At 40.0% G+C, this 18,165-nt stretch overlaps 2 protein-coding genes across 16 annotated transcripts in view; one reads left to right on the plus strand and one right to left on the minus strand.

Annotated features, from left to right (window-relative positions):
- The window catches only part of LOC107996580 (obscurin), a 35,440-nt gene extending 19,895 nt beyond the window's left edge, over positions 1 to 15,545 (plus strand). For 7 of the 15 annotated variants that reach the window (XM_062074636.1, XM_062074640.1, XM_062074639.1 and 4 more), the window contains 23 exons: positions 166 to 411; positions 476 to 617; positions 695 to 1,086; positions 1,193 to 2,097; positions 2,181 to 2,760; positions 3,447 to 3,599; positions 4,199 to 4,303; positions 4,725 to 5,663; positions 6,405 to 6,807; positions 7,115 to 7,298; positions 7,394 to 7,694; positions 7,779 to 8,366; positions 8,448 to 8,872; positions 8,956 to 9,719; positions 9,791 to 10,089; positions 10,170 to 11,089; positions 11,193 to 11,635; positions 11,783 to 11,921; positions 12,009 to 12,478; positions 12,565 to 12,795; positions 12,885 to 13,026; positions 13,100 to 13,603; positions 13,704 to 15,545. In XM_062074636.1, coding sequence (XP_061930620.1) covers positions 166 to 411; positions 476 to 617; positions 695 to 1,086; positions 1,193 to 2,097; positions 2,181 to 2,760; positions 3,447 to 3,599; positions 4,199 to 4,303; positions 4,725 to 5,663; positions 6,405 to 6,807; positions 7,115 to 7,298; positions 7,394 to 7,694; positions 7,779 to 8,366; positions 8,448 to 8,872; positions 8,956 to 9,719; positions 9,791 to 10,089; positions 10,170 to 11,089; positions 11,193 to 11,635; positions 11,783 to 11,921; positions 12,009 to 12,478; positions 12,565 to 12,795; positions 12,885 to 13,026; positions 13,100 to 13,603; positions 13,704 to 15,167 — 10,739 coding nt within the window. In that variant the 3' untranslated portion in view covers positions 15,168 to 15,545. The remainder of the gene's footprint in view (positions 1 to 165; positions 412 to 475; positions 618 to 694; positions 1,087 to 1,192; positions 2,098 to 2,180; positions 2,761 to 3,446; positions 3,600 to 4,198; positions 4,304 to 4,724; positions 5,664 to 6,404; positions 6,808 to 7,114; positions 7,299 to 7,393; positions 7,695 to 7,778; positions 8,367 to 8,447; positions 8,873 to 8,955; positions 9,720 to 9,790; positions 10,090 to 10,169; positions 11,090 to 11,192; positions 11,636 to 11,782; positions 11,922 to 12,008; positions 12,479 to 12,564; positions 12,796 to 12,884; positions 13,027 to 13,099; positions 13,604 to 13,703) is intronic. The other 8 variants (XM_017054701.3, XM_017054702.3, XM_062074644.1 and 5 more) reach the window with 5 other exon arrangements.
- Positions 15,546 to 15,547: 2 nt separating this feature from the next.
- LOC107996581 (NEDD8-conjugating enzyme UBE2F) lies at positions 15,548 to 17,257 on the minus strand. Its single transcript, XM_017054711.3, has 5 exons — positions 17,061 to 17,257; positions 16,588 to 16,708; positions 16,326 to 16,487; positions 16,102 to 16,263; positions 15,548 to 16,033 (listed from the first exon to the last, which is right to left on the minus strand). Exons 2-5 carry the CDS (start codon positions 16,693 to 16,695, stop codon positions 15,917 to 15,919), a joined length of 549 nt encoding a protein of 182 aa, XP_016910200.1. The 5' UTR covers positions 16,696 to 16,708; positions 17,061 to 17,257; the 3' UTR covers positions 15,548 to 15,916.
- Between the last annotated feature and the right edge of the window lie 908 nt (positions 17,258 to 18,165).

Raw genomic sequence — 18,165 nt, forward strand, 5'->3', positions numbered from 1 at the left:
AATTCTCTTCTTGTAGAATATTTTTGATCGTATATCACATTGTACAAAGATCAAATACTCTTGTATATTTCATAAAAATTCTTCTTACTCGGATATACAGTAATAATAATCGACGTTCTATTCACATTTTTTTACTAATTCCATTCCATTTCTTCCTTTACACAGCTGGAGAAATGGCTGTGTTCGAGTGTACGCTATTGTACACCGATTCGACAACAAGAGTGCAATGGTTAAAGGACAATAAACCGTTAGAAGACAGATTGGCAGATCGTCTAACAGCCTCTGCGACCGGAAAAACGTTCAGGCTTACACTTCAGAACGTGCTCGAATCGGATTCTGGCATCTACATCGCTAGAGCAATGAACAGCGAGGGCCAATCTACCTGCACTGCTCAACTCATTGTGCAACAACGTGAGTCTATTAAATTTGCACGCGAATCAAGTTATATTAATCATTTTTTTTCTCCGTTATCTAGTTACTCCTGAAGAGAAGAAAGCAAGAGCGGAAGCTAATGCTCCAATCTTCTTGGTACGCTTGAAGGACACGGAACTCATGGAGAACACTTATCTACGTTTCATGGTGAAAGTGAAAGGAGATCCTAATCCTGAGATGAAATTGTTAGTCATTATAAAACACGTTTTTTTATTTACACTCTACTTTAGAAAAATATATTTTTTAACTCTCTTCGACACAGCTACAAAGACAACGTTTTGATCGATTCGAACCATCCACGAGTGAAGATCGTCACGGAGCAAGGTGACAAAGGTTTCTACGAATTGATATTGGAGGACGTACAGAAGCAGGACGCTGGAAAATATTCGTGCACCGCGAAAAATAAATTTGGAGAAGCTTCTTGCGAGGCATCCGTGACGGTGTCAGATGAGAAAATGTTATACCTTCCCGAAGACTTCCTCGAACCGGGCATGGAGCCTAGATTCACTTGGCTGCGCGATGGAAAACCATTCGATCCTGAAGAACGTTTCAAAGTGCTGTTCAAGGATAACGAGGATACCCTAGCTCTGGTGTTCCAGCATGTCAAACCTGAGGATGCCGGCCTCTATACTTGTGTCGCTCAAACGAGTACAGGTAATTAACCAATGTAATCTTAAATACCGATGTCATAGTCTTCATGGTTCTTCACGAGTTTCAAATGATTTATCGATCAAATCTCATAAGGAAATTGAAATCGTAGGTAACATCAGCTGCAGCGCTGAATTGACGGTTCAGGGAGCAGTGAATCAACTGTTGAAAGATCCAGAGAGGCCGAAATTGTGTTCAGAGGCAAAGCATTCGGAGGTGAGCGCGGGTGGATCAGCCATGTTGGAACTGCAAATCAGGGGTTATCCAAAACCGGATATCAAGTGGACGAAAGACGGGCAGGAGATAGTGGCTGGTGGAAAGTACAAGTATCTGTGGGAGGACGAGGAGTCCATGTCATTGGTGATCAAGAACGTAACCGCCAAGGACGCAGGCGTTTACACAATCAAGGCGAAGAACGAGTTAGGCGAGGATACGACGCAGATCGAGCTGATCGTGAAATCAGCGCCGAAGATCACGAGAAAACAAACTGATACGACCTGTATAGTCGACGAGACGTTGACGATGACCGTGGAGATAGAAGCCACCCCCGCGCCGGAAGTTAAATGGTACAAGGACGGGCAAGAAATGAAGGAAAATAATCGAATAAGTATCGAGAAGGAGGGGAACGAAACTTACAAACTGACAATAAAGAACGCTAGGCTGGACGACACTGGCTCTTACTCGATCGTTGCCCGAAACGAAGTAAATCAAACGACAGAAATATGGAAATTGAAAGTGTTGAGCCCGCCGAGGATCAGGAAGGGGTTGGGCGAGCCGATGATAATTGATCAAGGTGGTAATCTCGTATTGACGGTGGAGGTCGATTCCGTGATGCCGGCTGGCATCAAATGGTACAGGGATGGAGAACCGGTCGTCGAGGATAATCGCATAAAGATGACGAAGGAGGGTAATAAGTTCGTTCTAAGGATCGTTAATACGGTGAGCGAGGATGCGGGATTTTACAAAGCGGAAATCGCCTCCGATCACGGAGTCGTCACCGACGAAACCAGAATTCGGGTAATCGAAACATTTATCATCTCGAAATGATATGTTTTATATGATCCTTTCGAGTATGTACAACTTTCTCCTATTTTTGCCAGGTGAAAGGTATCCCTCGATTCAAAACGAAGATGTGCGACGTCACGGTGAACGAAGGAACGAAAAACATCGAGTTCAAGGTGGAGATCGACGGGTGTCCTCAACCGAGCATTCACTGGTACATTGACGACGTAGAGATCACGGAGAAGCGAAAAGAATTCGTTCGCAAGGAGGAAGAGGAGTCTTGCACGTTGATCATTTCCGAAGCCAAGACCGAGTTGAAAGGGAAGTACACGTGCAAGTTGAAGAACGAATTCGGCGAAGTGAAGAGCAGTTCCACGTTGATCGTGAACAGCAGGCCGAGGTTGTTGAAGAAGCTGGCCGACCAAAGGATAAAAGAGGGCGACACGTTGAAATTGATCTTCGAGGTAGCCGGTACCCCGGATCCTCAAGTGAAGTGGTACAAGGATGGGCAGGAAGTATCGGCGGACGCAAGGATAAAAATAACTAGGGACAGCAAACGTCAAGAGAACTACGACCTGACCGTGACCCTGGTTAAAGGCTCAGACGCGGGTATCTACGAGGTTCGAGCGGAGAACGAGCTAGGCTTCGTCACCAGCAAGAGCAAAGTGTTAATAATGAGTAAGTGATCGAATCGATTTTTCTTATAAAATTACACGGGTATTTTATAAGATTGCTGGGCTGCTCCATCGTTATTCTTCTTCTGTGAGAAGAGAAGTAAGGGGATCGTATATATATATAATCATATGTATAATCTTATTGATGATAGAATTTAAAGGAATCGATGGAGCAGTTGAACAAATATCTAACGTGCCCGTAAATACTTAATTTTTTATAAATTCGCCAGCGTTAATCGTCGTCGATTTACGATTCGATTTAATCAACTTCAGTTCAGTAAGTACTGAAAAAAGTACAGTTTCATGTTCGATTTGTTGTTCATCGTTTACCTTTGTTCGTTCAAAGATTCACGGACAATCTTTTAACTGTCGCTCTTTTTCGAGAGTATCATTTTTTGGAGATTAATTTACATAATCAATCTCTAAAAAAAAAACACAGTCGCGTCACAGACATTGACGCGTGAACCTTTCTCTCCCCTGTTGCCTCTGTTACTTATATATTCTCATACTCGTTTTTCTCGTGTCTTTTCTCGTCTTTATCCCGATGGAAAAAAAAAGACCATTTCTTCCAACGAAATATTTTATACGTACAATTGTCACTTCTCGTGTGTTGATTATTATCCCCTTTCACACGTACATCACGTTCATACATGTTCTAAAATGTGTTCGAAAAATGTGTGAATTTCTTAGCGAAAACGGAAGAAAGCGTGGAGGAAAAGATGGAGATGACGAAGGAGACCATCGAGAAGATCAGTATCGATGAGGAGGAAACGAATTTGCAGAAAATCGAGGAGAAGGAGATCGAAACGAAGAAGGAATACGCGGAGGAATCCGGAGCGGAAGGTAATCCAACGATCCACAGAACGATGGAGAACTAATTGATCGTATATATAACGTAGCAACGAGAGAATATGGGTTATACGTATGGAAGAGAGAGAAAGATCTATTTATTTAGTAGTCCATAACGCTAAAACGCTTGAAAGCTCTTTAAATATCCGTGTTCTGCGATCCTCGAGATGTCGCAAGACATTTTGGTAAGATTTTTGAAACGATTTCGAGCGAACGATTTTTTTTCCACCGCTCTTTTTTCCTTTTTGGGGCGTAGAAGAGTAAAAAAAAGAAAACAGAAAAACTCGAAGGATTTTGTGTTTGAGCATAAACATTTTGAAACGCAAGCAAGCTTCACTATTTATTTTTCTTATCATCGAACTTATACTCATGATAAAATTTTTATCTTTTTTTTTTCTGTAATTCGCACCGAAATCCTTGCGATATAAATGTAAATGCTTAACATTTTAACGCTATGTAGTGATCACATACGGCAAGATATTAGAAATGACACGAATAGCCTTGCCTCGTTGGCTAACTATAATTATGCAATGGCTGAGTTAATCGGTAGAGGTAGAAATCGTAGCCCAAAAACACATATCTGATAAATTCAGGTCGAGTGAGACTGGAGAAACAAAACGTCCAAGTAATGCGTGGCCAGGGTGACACGATCACGATCTCCGTGGCCTCCACGACGACCCACGAAGCTATACTCTCAGGTAAATTTCACGCACGCTGAACAACGGTCTCGCTGTTTGCATCTATCGCATATAATCATTCCGTCGTGAACGGAAATTTTGTGACTGAATCAATTCGCCCGACTCTTTCGTCTCCTTTCGATAATACAAACATAAAAAATAATAAGAATGAAAATAAAAATTTCTTTGAAATACCACCGTCAATCCAAATCAACTTTCCAAGCGTCAGTCGCAAAATCCGCGAGCACGAGAGCAAATGATCCGCCACACCGAGCAGAGCTTTCACGAGCCTTGACGCCTCGTCGAAAAGCTACTGTACGCTTTCTCGAGTGGCTAAAAAAAAAAAAAATATAGTCTTCGAACAAAGGAGAAGTAGAAACTCGGTTGGTCGAATAGGTAAAAAGTGAAAAAGCCATTGTGACGACAGCACAAGCGTTCGCAGGTCCCGACGAGAGCCACACGATCAGCAAGATGACCGCGACAAAGGTCGAGTGCCAGGAGTTGAACACGGACGGACCCGGCGTCGAAGAGATCGCCACATACAGCTACAGCGTGCAAGAGGAGAGCGTGCAGAAACCGCAGAACGGTGTCCTGATCGAGGAATTCTCGGAGGGCAGCGAACAGGATAACCGATCGAGGCTTCGCGTGAATCGTGGAGTGTCGATCGTCTCCGTATCGGACGACGAGTCGACCCTGAAGGCCATTTCGAGAGATATCAGCACGGAGGACGTGCACCAAGCTGAGTCCTCCGAGGATCTCAAGTTGGTGAACGGATCTTACGAGGAGTTAAACGGAAACGGGTCTCTGATCGAGGAAAAAATATCGGACAAACCATACAGAGCTTCCTTGATCACCGAGACGATAGCCGAGGAACGATCTTTGGAAGAATCCATGAAATCGAATCGACAAAATGGCGATGCTTTGAAGAGAAAGTCATCCGTGGAGCAGATCTCTCCTACGACCGAAGATGTCAAGTTGACTAAGCGAAAGATCGAAAGGGTGAATTCGATCTCGACGGCGGAGAAGGTCGTCGAGATAAACTTGGAGGAACGTCGTTCCTCCGTGCAAAATGGTATCTCGAGGCAGAGCTCGAGAAGAATAGAGAGAACGGACTCCTCGGTTGAGTCGAGGAAAATATCGGGGAAATCGAGGGAAACCGAGTTGAAAGCTGGCGAGGAGGACGAGAAGGAGGAGGTCGACGAGGAGCTCGAGGCTCTTCTAGATCGCGTCAAACGACAGCGCAGCGTTTTGGGCGATATCCTTGAAAAGGAGCAATCCAGGGATAATATCCTTGGAAAGGGACAACCGTCCAAAACTGATTCTCTTGAAAAGGAATCATCCAAAGCTGATACCCTTGAAAGGGAATCACCCGAGGAGTCAGGTACGATTCGACGATCGCTCCATCGACTGCAAAGAACGAATCTTCTGTTCTTGCAGGCTCCAGGATCGATGATTATTCGCACGGTTCTTTGACGAACGATTTTTTTCTCGCTTCGAGAATTGCAAGCATGATTGCTCTGCTTTCCCGTTCTTTGTTTGTCTGTGCTCCTAATCAAATTTCAAATTTCATGCTAATCGTACCGTATCATCGTTTACGTTGCTTTTGCCTTAACACGAGGCGCGTAATAAAGTTTAATCCTTCTCGAGAAACATTTCATTATCCCTTTGTTATTTTCAATTTATCGTTGGAACAACGAGTTAATCAATTTCAAAGAACGAGATAATTAAAATGCAGAGAGGAAGTAATTAAATTTTGTTATCGCTTCAAATCCAAAAATCCTTATGTATCGCTTATAGAGTGTAAAAACGAACAGTCGAAATCTGGCCAGGGCGATCTTCTTCGTTTTTCTCGAGGTAAGCCGACGATTTCGAAAATGCTAGATAATTTCAACAAGGAAAAATCAAAGAAACGTATGTATAGCGTGTGTCAAAAATAGAAAAGAAATTGTCTAGCATCTTGAAATAAAGTTAATTTAAATAAAGTAACAAAGCAGCACGTGGCAAGCGCAACGATGCACGGCAAAGAGAAACGAACCTTTAGATCATTCCGCACAATTTAATAGCATTCTCTTCGTTCTCAGAAACGATATTTCTGATCGATCTTGGTATCTTTCCCGATTAGCGCCACCTCACATCATCAAGACGACGCTCGCCGATAAAATGGTCTACGAAACCCAGACGATCGTGTTCGAGGTTCAGGCGACGAGTCTGCCAAGGGCGGACGCCAAGTGGTTCAAAGATGGAAAGCCTCTTCGAAGCGGAGAACGCGTGAGAATCGAAAGCAGCGGGGAACGTTTCAGAATGGAGTTGAGTAAGATAATCATCGAGGATGAAGGCGTGTACACGTGCTCGTTCTCCAACAAACTTGGGGAAGATATGACCGAGGGATATTTGACCGTTCAAACCGTGGATGAACTTCGGAGGCCCAAGTTCATCGAGACTTTGCAAGACGTGGATGTGGCCAATGGGAAATCTGGAATGTTCAAGGCTATGTTCACTGCCGATCCTGTCCCTGACATTACATGGTATGATTAATCGTTTTTTTATTTTTGTAGATCGATTACGGATCGAATCATATTTTTCTGAAACAAAAATTGACGAGGGTCAATTGTATCATTGTGATGCACACGTGTATTTTATCTTTACCTTTTTTTTTCCATTGTCTTGCCTCAGAATCTTGGGAATTTTGGGTACGTTGCACGTTATAACTAAATTATGGATACTTGTACAAAATTTGAATCCGCAGAATGCACGAAATATCCGAATATACAATGTATTTGTAAAAGTCACGTTAAAAGGTATTTTCTAAATTCACGTAAATCGTGTGAAAAGGTACTTCAAGGGTGATGAAATCCATTCCGAGGATAGCCGTCTGAAGATCACCGTAGATAACAAGCCAGGATCGGATAAACTTACCGAAACGACAGTCACTTTGAGCGTGCCGAAATGCTCGAAAGATGATACTGGAGAATACACGCTGAAACTGAAGAACAAATATGGCGAAGCTGAATCTAACGTTAGTATCAATTTTTATACGAGGATATTAATTATTTAAACCAAAAAAAAAATAATAATAATAAATGTAAAAACATTTATTGCCTCGAACACCAGGCTTTCCTGAACCTTTTACTATGTCCCGAAATCCAAGAATTGAACGACGTTACGACGAACGTTGGAGAGTCGCTCTCATGGCAGGCCATCATCAAAGGCAATCCAAAGCCGGATATCACTTGGAGCAAGGATGGCAAAGTTCTGGAAAAGGGAGAGAGATACGATTTCGAGGAAGATAAGAGGAACAACAAATTTACACTCGTGATCAAAGAAGTAGAAATCGACGACAAAGGAACTTACCAAGTCATGGCTAAGAATTACTTAGGCGAAGATAGCGCACACGCAATCCTGACTCCATACAGTAAGTTCTCTTCCGGAATTTTCTTCTCGATGATTCTATTCACCATCGAACGTTATCATGAATTTTCATTGATTGAATTTTAAGGTGAGACGCCAATCTTCTCCGACAATCTGCCCAAAAAGCCAGTTGAATGCAAAGATCGCAGCGATGTAGAGTTCAAGGTTCGTTGCAGCGGTATTCCCAGGCCAAATTTGAAATGGTTGAGATGTAACGAGGAGATAAAAGAGGACGATCGATACAAAATCGTTACCCACGAGGACGGTAATAACGTGGACAGCATTTGTTCCATAACCACGTTCTGCCCGAACGACGTTGGAAAAATTACGTGTCGAGCCACCAACATTTACGGAAGCGCCCAAACCTCTTGCGAGCTTCTCGTGCAATTGATCACGCCATCTTTCGTCCATCTTCTGCCCAAATCGACCGAGGTGGACGAAGGTGGTTGCTTGGAGCTGAAGGCGAAGATCGATGGCAGCCCCATGCCCGAAATATCTTGGTACAAGGACGGGGAAAAGATCGTTCCCGACGAGCACACGAAGATCGAGACACTTCCCGACGGCACGAGTAAATTGATCATCGACTGCGTGAAGCCGCTTGACTGTGGCGCTTACAAGCTTGTGATCAACAATTCTACCGGCGAACACAGCTCTTTGTGCGCAGTGGCCATTAAACGTAAGCGCCAATTTATTCGATTCATTCCATTCATGCCCAAAATACGATTAAATTCAAACGATTACGTTGTTATCATTTCAGCGGAGAGGAGGAAACCATCTTTCTCGAAATCATTGGAGGACGTGAAGATCGTGGTCGGGCAGCCGTTGAAATTGGAGGCCCAAGTGGTTGCCTTCCCGAATCCAGAGGTCCAATGGTTCAAAAACGGTATACCGCTGCGACAGACCAAGGAGATGTACTTCATAAATGAGCCGATCGGGATGATCGGTTTGAGGATCGATTCTTGTCGGCCGGAGGACGCTGGCACGTACTCGATGACCGTTTCCAATTCGCTCGGTGAAACAACTGGCACGGCTAAAGTCGAAATCGAGGAGAAAGAGACACGGCCTGAATTCGTGGTTAACCTTCAACCATTGTCCGTGATGGAAGGTTTCCCGGCCAAGATGGAAGTCAAAGTTTTAGGGAAACCGACGCCGCGGCTTCAATGGTTCAAGAATGGCGAAGAGGTTCAATTTCTTTAAAAAAATAACTATCGTTATTTCCTATTATATAATTATATTTCCACATTTCTCTTCCTTCTCCCTTCCAGATTGTACCTGATGGAAAGCGTATAAAGGCCGTCAGCATGGCGGACGGAAGTCAAGCGTTGATCATCGAGAAAGCGACGCCGGAAGACGCGGGAGAATACCAAGTGATAGCCGGCAACACGGAAGGCACTTCTTCGTGCAAAGGGACGATCAACGTGGTTGGAAAGGTTCAATCCGATCTCTCGGAACAGAAACCTGGATTCGTGAATCCGATGAGGGACGTCTACGTGGAGGAAGGTCAACCGTTGAACTTGTCCGTCTCGTTCATCGGTAACCCTATCCCTGACGTGAGCTGGTCCAAGGATGGCGCCCCCCTGCAACCATCCGATCGCCTCACCATCACTTGCGACGGAAAGAAAACGGAACTGGAGATCAATCCCTGCGAATCGAAAGATGTCGGGGTGTACGAGTGCCGTATATCGAATCCGCTTGGCGAAGATTCCACGAGATCGACAGCCAACGTCAGAAAGATCTTCCAACCGCCTACTTTCATACATACGTTCAAAGATGTCCAACAATTGCCTACGTTCGATGCTAAATTCTTGGCTCGAGTGTCCGGTGTTCCAAGGCCGGATATCACGTGGTACTTCAACGAGAAACCGATCGTACAGGACGACGATAAATACAAGATCAAACGCGACGGAGATGCTTGCTGCTTGTACGTGAAAGATTGCGCGTACGATGATTCAGGGGTGTACAAGTGCAGAGCGGTGAACAAAGGTGGAGAGGCCGAGTGCGCGGCGAATTTGACGATAGTCGATGAAATGTAAATGTCGATCTTTCCCTCGAAAGGGAATTGTCGATTAATCTCGAATAATTTATTTAATTTGCTTCCAGCGGAAAGATACAGAAGTTCGAACCGCCGTCTTTCTTGAAGAGGATCGGCGACTGTGAGATGTACAAAGGGATGCCGGCTAAATTCACGGCCTGCGTCACAGGCGTCCCAGAACCTGATTTCGAATGGTTCCACAACGGCGACAAAATGTGGCAGACCGACAGGATCAGGATGGATCAGGAGGGCAGCCTGTTGCGATTAACTATAAACAACGTGGACGAATTGGACGCGGGAAAATATACTTTGAAGATATCGAATCCTCACGGTGAAGATTCCTGCACGGCTGACTTAATTTACGAAAGTGAGCAGCAATGTTCAAAATTTTTTCACACCTATAATATTGACTCGACTTAATATTATCCTATTTGTTTCCAATTCAAGCATTGGAACCACGCGCGAAGAAATCTCTCGGAGACCAATACGCGGACTTCGACAAATATCGTAAATCCGGGATTCCGTTGCCCTTGGCCGACCGTCCTATCATCAGCAGAATGATGGATCGCCATCTCACGCTCTCGTGGAAGCCTTCCATCCCCATAGGATCCCGTATCCCGGTCACGTATCAAATAGAGATGTGCGAGCTGCCGGATGGCGATTGGTTCACAGCTCGTACAGGGATCCGTAGCTGCGTCTGCGACATCCGCAACCTGGAACCGTTCAGGGATTACAAGTTCCGTATCCGTGTGGAGAACAAGTACGGAATCAGCGATCCGTCGCCGTACGCGCAAACGTATCGGGCGAAATTGGAGCCGGATCCGCCGAAATTCTTCCCCTACCTGCCCCCAGGAATCGATTTCCGCCCCGAAACGAGCCCCTACTTCCCCAAGGACTTCGACATCGAGAGGCCGCCCCACGACAATTACGCCCAGGCACCGAGATTCCTTCGTCAGGAGCATGACACCCAATACGGGGTGAAGAACCACAATTGTAACCTGTTCTGGTTCGTTTACGGCTACCCGAAGCCAAAGATGACGTATTACTTCAACGATCAGCCGATAGAGTCAGGTGGAAGATACGATCAGAGCTACACGAGGAACGGCCAGGCCACTTTGTTCATCAACAGGATGCTGGAAAGGGACGAGGGACTGTACGAGGCGGTCGCGAGCAACGAGCACGGGGAAGCTAGACAGAGAGTTTGCCTACGGATCGCCGAGTATCCCACCTTTATCCACAGGCCCGAGGAGACCATAGTGATGATAAGGAGAATTGGCCAATTGACGGCACGTGTCACCGGCGTGCCTTATCCGGAGATCAAGTGGTACAAGGATTGGAAACCTCTTACTACCTCTTCTAGAATAAGGGTTTGTTCGTTATCTTTGTTATCACGTTTAAAAGAAGAAGAGAAGAGAGGAGGAATCTGGATATCGCTTACGAGATTTAATAAATTTACTCCTTTTTTCTCAGATCGAGTTTAAGGAGCCGGATACCTCGCTTCTGATCATCAGCGACACTATGGTGAAGGACGAGGGCTTGTACTCGGTAAGCGCGAGGAACGTGGCTGGTTCCATCTCCTGTTCCGTCATGTTGCACGTGGAGGAGAACGAGCACGAGTACGGATACAGGACGTACAGGAGGAAATTGGAGGTCAAACCTTGTCGCGACAAGCCCTTAAACGACTTGTACGATCTCGGTGACGAGCTCGGCCGTGGCACCCAAGGTGTTACATATCACGCCGTGGAAAGAAGCACCGGGAAGAATTACGCGGCCAAAGTCATGCACGGAAAGGGAGAGCTCAAGCCGTACATGTACAACGAGATAGAAGTGATGAATAACTTGAATCACAGGAAGTTGCTGAGACTACATGACGCTTATGAGACTGATACGTCCGTCACATTGGTCATAGAACTGTATCCTTTAACAGAAAAAAAAGAAAAATGTCGATTAGTTCGATTTTTCGTATCGACCTATCTTATTATTATCTCGAAAATATAAATTTGCCTTCTAAGGAAAATTAATATTTAAGTCGAGAAATATTTCTTAACCGATATGAACAGAGCTGCTGGTGGCGAGTTGGTGGATACTTTAACAAAACAAGCTTACTATACGGAAGCAGAAATTGCTGGTTACATCAGGCAATTGTTGTGGGGATTGGAATACATGCATTCGAATCAGTATGCTCATCTCGGCTTGACGGTAATCTCTGTTGTGATAAATTTTCCTCGCGTAACGATTCGTCTAAATCTAAATCGATTTCTCCACTCGTTCAATTCTTCTTTGTAGCTTGGAGATCTGTTGATCTCGCACACGGGAGGCGACGATCTCAAGATCTGCGACTTCGGCCTCGCAAGAAGAATCTCTCACGCGAAAATGATGACCTTGTTATACGGTATGCCCGAATACGTGGCGCCGGAAGTGACCAACAACGAAGGAGTTTCCTTTAGTGCGGATATGTGGTCCGTCGGCATTATCACGTATATCCTGTTATCTGGAATTTCACCGTTCAGAGGTAACAACGACAGGGAGACGCTGATGAAGATCAGAGAAGGAAAATGGGAGTTCGACGATCGTTGGAAAAACATCTCCGAGGACGGCAAAGATTTCATCCGTTCACTGTTGATGTACAATGTTGAGAGAAGAATGGATATCACAGCTGCCCTCGCTCATCCTTGGCTAACCTATGCCGACAAATCCCCTCTTAATTTCTATAAGATTCCATCCGAGAACTTGAAAAATTATTATAAACTGTATCGGTTAGTGATTAACTAACTTCTTATATTTGTGTTCATTTTATTTGTCTTCATCGTGAAATTAACGTGAAAATTATTTTCACTTTCAGGGATTGGTATAACAACGCTTCCTGCCGTACGTGGTTCCGTAGACGTAAATTGAACACAGCCTTCGAACATCCATCCAAGATGGTGTATCCACCTGGGCATAAATACACTCCCGAACCCGAGGAGAGACCGTACAGTCCATTGAAGAAACCTGCGGCTAAACCTTGGGAGAATCAAATAAACGAAAGGGAACCAATAGATACGGAAATCGGAATTATTAGGAGCGAAAGCCAGTGAGTTATCTACGTAAAATGATAAACGATATAATAATTTTCAACTTTATTAAGAGATGTACGATTTCTTTTTTTTTTCTTTTTTTTAGTTATCAAAATGGACCAGACACTTATCTTCTTCAACTTCGTGACACGGATTTCCCTGTACGTTTACGCGAATACATGAAAGTTGCTTGCAATCGTAGTCCTGGATTTTCTCGTACCATCACCGAAGAGAACTTCGATTGGAGGGTAAATTCGAAACGATTCAAGTTTGAGAGTGTATTTTTTTTTTTTTTTTAATATATATACATATAATATTTAGACTCCCATTATACGAGAACGTCGTCGTTTCACGGATATCATGGACGAAGAAATCGACGATGAGAGGCGAGCAAGGATCAATAGATACGGTTCACCGGATAATTTCACTCTGAGACGTTTGAAGCACGAATTGGGAACGCGATTGGACAGTTATGCAGAAGCAGAGGCAATGTTGGAGTCGAAGAAGGAGGGACACTTACCATTCTTCCGTGAAAAACCACAGATTAAACCTATCGAGGAAGGCAAGCCTGCCCAATTGGCTTGTCTAGCTGTAGGAAGTCCCAAACCAGTGATTCAATGGTACAAGAACGACATGATGGTTCAGGAGACAAATCGAATAAAGATCACCGAGGATCAAGACGGCAGATCTATACTTAGTTTCAATCCAACAAAGGAACACGATGTGGGTAGCTACAAGGTTGTTGCGAGAAATTCTTTAGGACAGACTGTAGTCAGAACAAGAATAGTGGAAGCTTTTGTTCCTTCAGGCCCTGATTCTCCTGAGGTACGTAAAGTAATTGCATTATTAAATTTATCGGCAGATCGAAAAATTGCAATAAATTGCAATATACAAATGAAACGAAGTTTGATAAATTCTTTTTCAGCTTGTCGATGTCTCAGATACTGAAATACTAGTACGATGGAAACAACCTAAGCACGATGGCAACTCTCCAGTGTTATGCTACAATCTGCAATACAAAGAAGGTGACTCGATCGATTGGATAGACATAGCATCGAATATCGATCACGAATTCTATCTGATAAGAAACTTGAAAGCGGATACGACGTATAACTTCCGTTTAGCGGCGCGAAATCGTATCGGTTGGAGTGAGAAAGGTATCCCATCGAAACTGATCAAAACTAGATTGCCGGGTTGTCCAAAGGTTCAAATCACTCAAGCTATGAAGCATCTTCAAGAATTGACCGAGTCGGGTCAAGAAATAGTGTTGGACGAGGACAAACCACACATGGATTATTCGGTCGAGGAACATCCTATCGAATGGTCGACCGATACGAATTTCTCGAGCAAATACAGCTTCATCTCCGAGATTTACAGAGGCCAGTTCTCAGTTGTGGTAAAAGGTGTTGATAAGAGTACAGATCGTATAATAGTCGCGAAGATTTTGGAGTTGAAAACAGAAACGGAGAAACAAGTAAACAGGGAGTTTGAAGCTCTTCGTTCATTGAGACACGAGAGGATAGCGATGCTCGAGGCGGCATACAAAGCGCAAGGTTCTCCAATCGCAGTCTTTATCTTAGAAAAACTTCAGGGTGCTGATATTCTTACATATTTCTCAAGCAGACACGAATACACAGAAAATTGTGTAGCCGTTGCTATTACACAGATCCTAGACGGTTTGCAATACCTTCATTGGCGAGGATATAGTCATCTTGATATTCAGCCTGATAATATAGTGATGTCAAATGTTAGATCTGTCCAAGTCAAATTAGTTGATATGGGTTCTGCTCGACTTGTTAGTAAATTGGGCACATTAGTACCAAAGGCTGGTCATCCAGAATATAGAGCACCGGAAGTATACAATGAAGAACCGGCTCATCCTCAGACAGATATTTGGATGGTTGGTGTACTAATGTATATACTCCTTTCCGGTATTTCACCGTTCCGTGGTAAAGATCCCGATGAAACTAGACAAAATATCTTGTTTGTGAGGTACCGATTTGAATATTTATATAAAGAATTGAGTCAAGAGGCAACCAGGTTCCTTATGTTGGTCTTTAAACGAGCACCCAGGTTTGTATTCGATGTTTTATTTCTTCTTACATGTGGAACAGTTTTTACTTATTTTATTTTTATTTCCAGTAAAAGACCATTGGTAGAAGAGTGTCATGAACACAGGTGGCTACAACCATCAGATTTTATGATTAAAAAACGCGAAAGAGCCGTATTTTTAGGTAACAGACTGAAAGAGTATAACGAACAATATCACGAAGAAAAATCAAACATAGCATCTCAAAACCAAAGCCTAGCAAGTGAAAGTCTGTTAGGTTCCTCTCAAAAACTCATTAGATCGAATAGCATACAAGAAGAACTGCTCACCACGTTCTAACGAATAAATTATTACTAAATATGATTTTCCAATTTTCTTTACGTGACTGTAAAATTTCATGCACGCATCTAGTCAGAAAAAATAATTAAAAATAAGAAAGAGGAGAGTATCGAAATATAAGAATCTTCTTTCCTTGTTCTCTTTTTTGTTATTATTTATTTGTTACGTTTAATTATTTTAACGAAATATTACCGTCTGCTCATATGATACTCCAAAGATCTACGAGTAAGAAAAAAATCAATCGATTAATATTAGAATATAACGTAAGATAAACCACGTTTCAATAAATCAAGGTACAAATCGAATTCTTTAAAATTGTACAAAAATGACAATTATATTCTAATAAAATCATCAATAAATACTAAAAAATTTAAAAAAGCTTTATTATTAAATACGACTTTATTTACAAATTATGATCTGTTATCATTACAACATTCTATAAAAAGGATAAGTATATTATACACATGACATACTCTTTCCTCTTATTTCCTCTGTGTCATTAATTAAGTAAATTTAAAATTTTTGCAATGAAATATCATAATATTCAAAAGCTGTATATATGATTAAGAAAATAAAAAATAACAAATAATCTCCTTAAAATAAGAAGATTAGTATATGTTAATTAAATAATTGGTTGACATTCATTTGAAAAAGTATTTTTTAATCAAATTTGAAATTTTCATCAAAATAAAAATCTAAATTCCATAAATATACAATTATATATTTTTATAGTATTATCCATTTCTAAATCATCTTTTTGCATATTGCATAACATAATCTTTAACTTTACTTCGAAAGGATTCTTTATCTTTTATAAATAGATCAGCTGCTTCTCTGTTTAAAGGATCATCAAAATTTAAAAGATCCTGAAAAGAATAGAATTAATTAATTTAATCTTAAATGCATTCAATGTATTCAATTTTTTAAGACTTACAGTGAAAAGAGAATTCAAACCCCATACAACATCCTTAAGCTTACGAGTTGGTGCCCATCCCATTTCATCTATACTACTTTGTCTTAAAATTGAAAGACATACATTACCATCTTCATTTATATTAGGATGCCATAACTTTGTTAAGCACTTAACTTTTGGTGGCTAAAAAAATTTTAATAATATCACACTGATTAATATTAAATTATAAATGATAATATATTTACAGCCATATTATATTCTTCAGGTATATATATTTGAAATTGAAATCTTCCTCCAGTCCAATATCCTTCATCAGGAACAATCAAAAGAGTAAATTCGTGTAAACAATGAGGATCATGAAATTTTACTTGACATGTAGTAGGTAAAGTTTGTTCCATTTCCTGAACCTAAATAGATGAAAGAATCAAAAGATTTTGACAAAATTACAATTTATTTAATTATTATTAATTTAAAACATTTGAGACATACATTATTATATCACTATACCTCTTTGATTAATAACTTGTCACGAACAGAAACACGTTTATTATAATCTTTATTTTTTGAGTTTGCTATATCACTATCTTTTTTCAATTTTCCTCTTAAGGTAATCATATTTTCAATAATTCTATAAAAAATAATTCCATAAAGTATATAAAAATAAAAACTATAACAAATAAATAAAAATACATTTTTATCAATTGACAATAGAATATTTAAAAACAATCAAAGATTTATTATGATTTTTCAAAGTATTATTATTTCTTTGATAACCTTATTTTGATAAACGTTAAAGACATTTAAATATTTTATTAGTTTTAAGAAAAGTTAATGATATTCTATAATATATTTTATATATATCTGGAATATTTCTTATATAAATTTTAAAAGTTATATTGTCAAATATGATATAATATTTATGATATTTATTATTGAACAAAATGATTTTAAGGTTAGAAAATTAATTTTATTAATTATACCTTATACTATAAATATAGCAATACTGTAATATATGTTTTTTTGTGTTTAATTCAAAGAAACTGCATTTTGTTAAATTTTATCTTAAGTTTTCCGATTAATAAATATCTAAAAGCAAACGGTAAATATTTAAGTACACTCAAAGTATAAGTTTCGTATTATAGATGGCAATACTGTTTTATATTGAAGTTTGGCTACAATTACAATCTTGCCTTTTCAAAAATCCCTAATTATCAATACTCGAAGACGATTTTTAAATAATGTGTTTTTTCTATTCATTGTCCTATCTTTATTCTAGCTATTTTTATAATCTGATATATGATCTCAATAACAAAAATTTAAAAATTTTAAATTTACATTAATTTATAAATATGTTCTTATATAAAATATATTTTTTTATATATACTATTCTATTTATATAATTTTTAAAGTCCCTATGTATTATTAACTTATTTAATTTATTATATATATATATATATATATATATAATAAATTCTATATTTAATATTATATTGAATTATATATAATTCATATATCTGAATTTATTAATTACATCAAAAAGATATAGTTATAATTATAGTTATAGTTATAGTTTATCTTATAATTTTAATATAATTTAAAAATAAAATTTGTTGATTTTATTTAAATAATAATGAAAAATATAAAAATATATATATTATATATTATATGAAATATATAACATAAAAATACAAATCGTTATTTTTTTTCTATTAAAAACACCTTTTTTAATCTAGACTGTCACGGTTTATATTGGCTATTATGATTTGCAAATATAGACAAACAGTAAAAAAAGATAGAAATAGGATAAAAATTAGAGAATCAACGCCATCTTCAGAGTGCCGCAAAAGAAACTAATATAGATAAAGATAATAAATATGAAAAAATGGACAGTAATGAAGTAAGAATTGACTTTTAGTTCCATCTTTTGAATAGTACAGATATTTAAGTTTCAATATTTTTTAAAGAGATGAAGCTCTTAGTTAAATACTTATTAAATTTTTAACATTCAATAGATAGCATTAATTTTGCTTTATTTTTGTCTTTTTCTTTTTTGCTTCATTTGTCTATAAATTTATTCTATAAATT

The sequence above is a fragment of the Apis cerana genome, linkage group LG5 (assembly GCF_029169275.1).
Source record: "Apis cerana isolate GH-2021 linkage group LG5, AcerK_1.0, whole genome shotgun sequence".
NCBI classification, from domain to species: Eukaryota; Metazoa; Arthropoda; class Insecta; order Hymenoptera; family Apidae; genus Apis; species Apis cerana.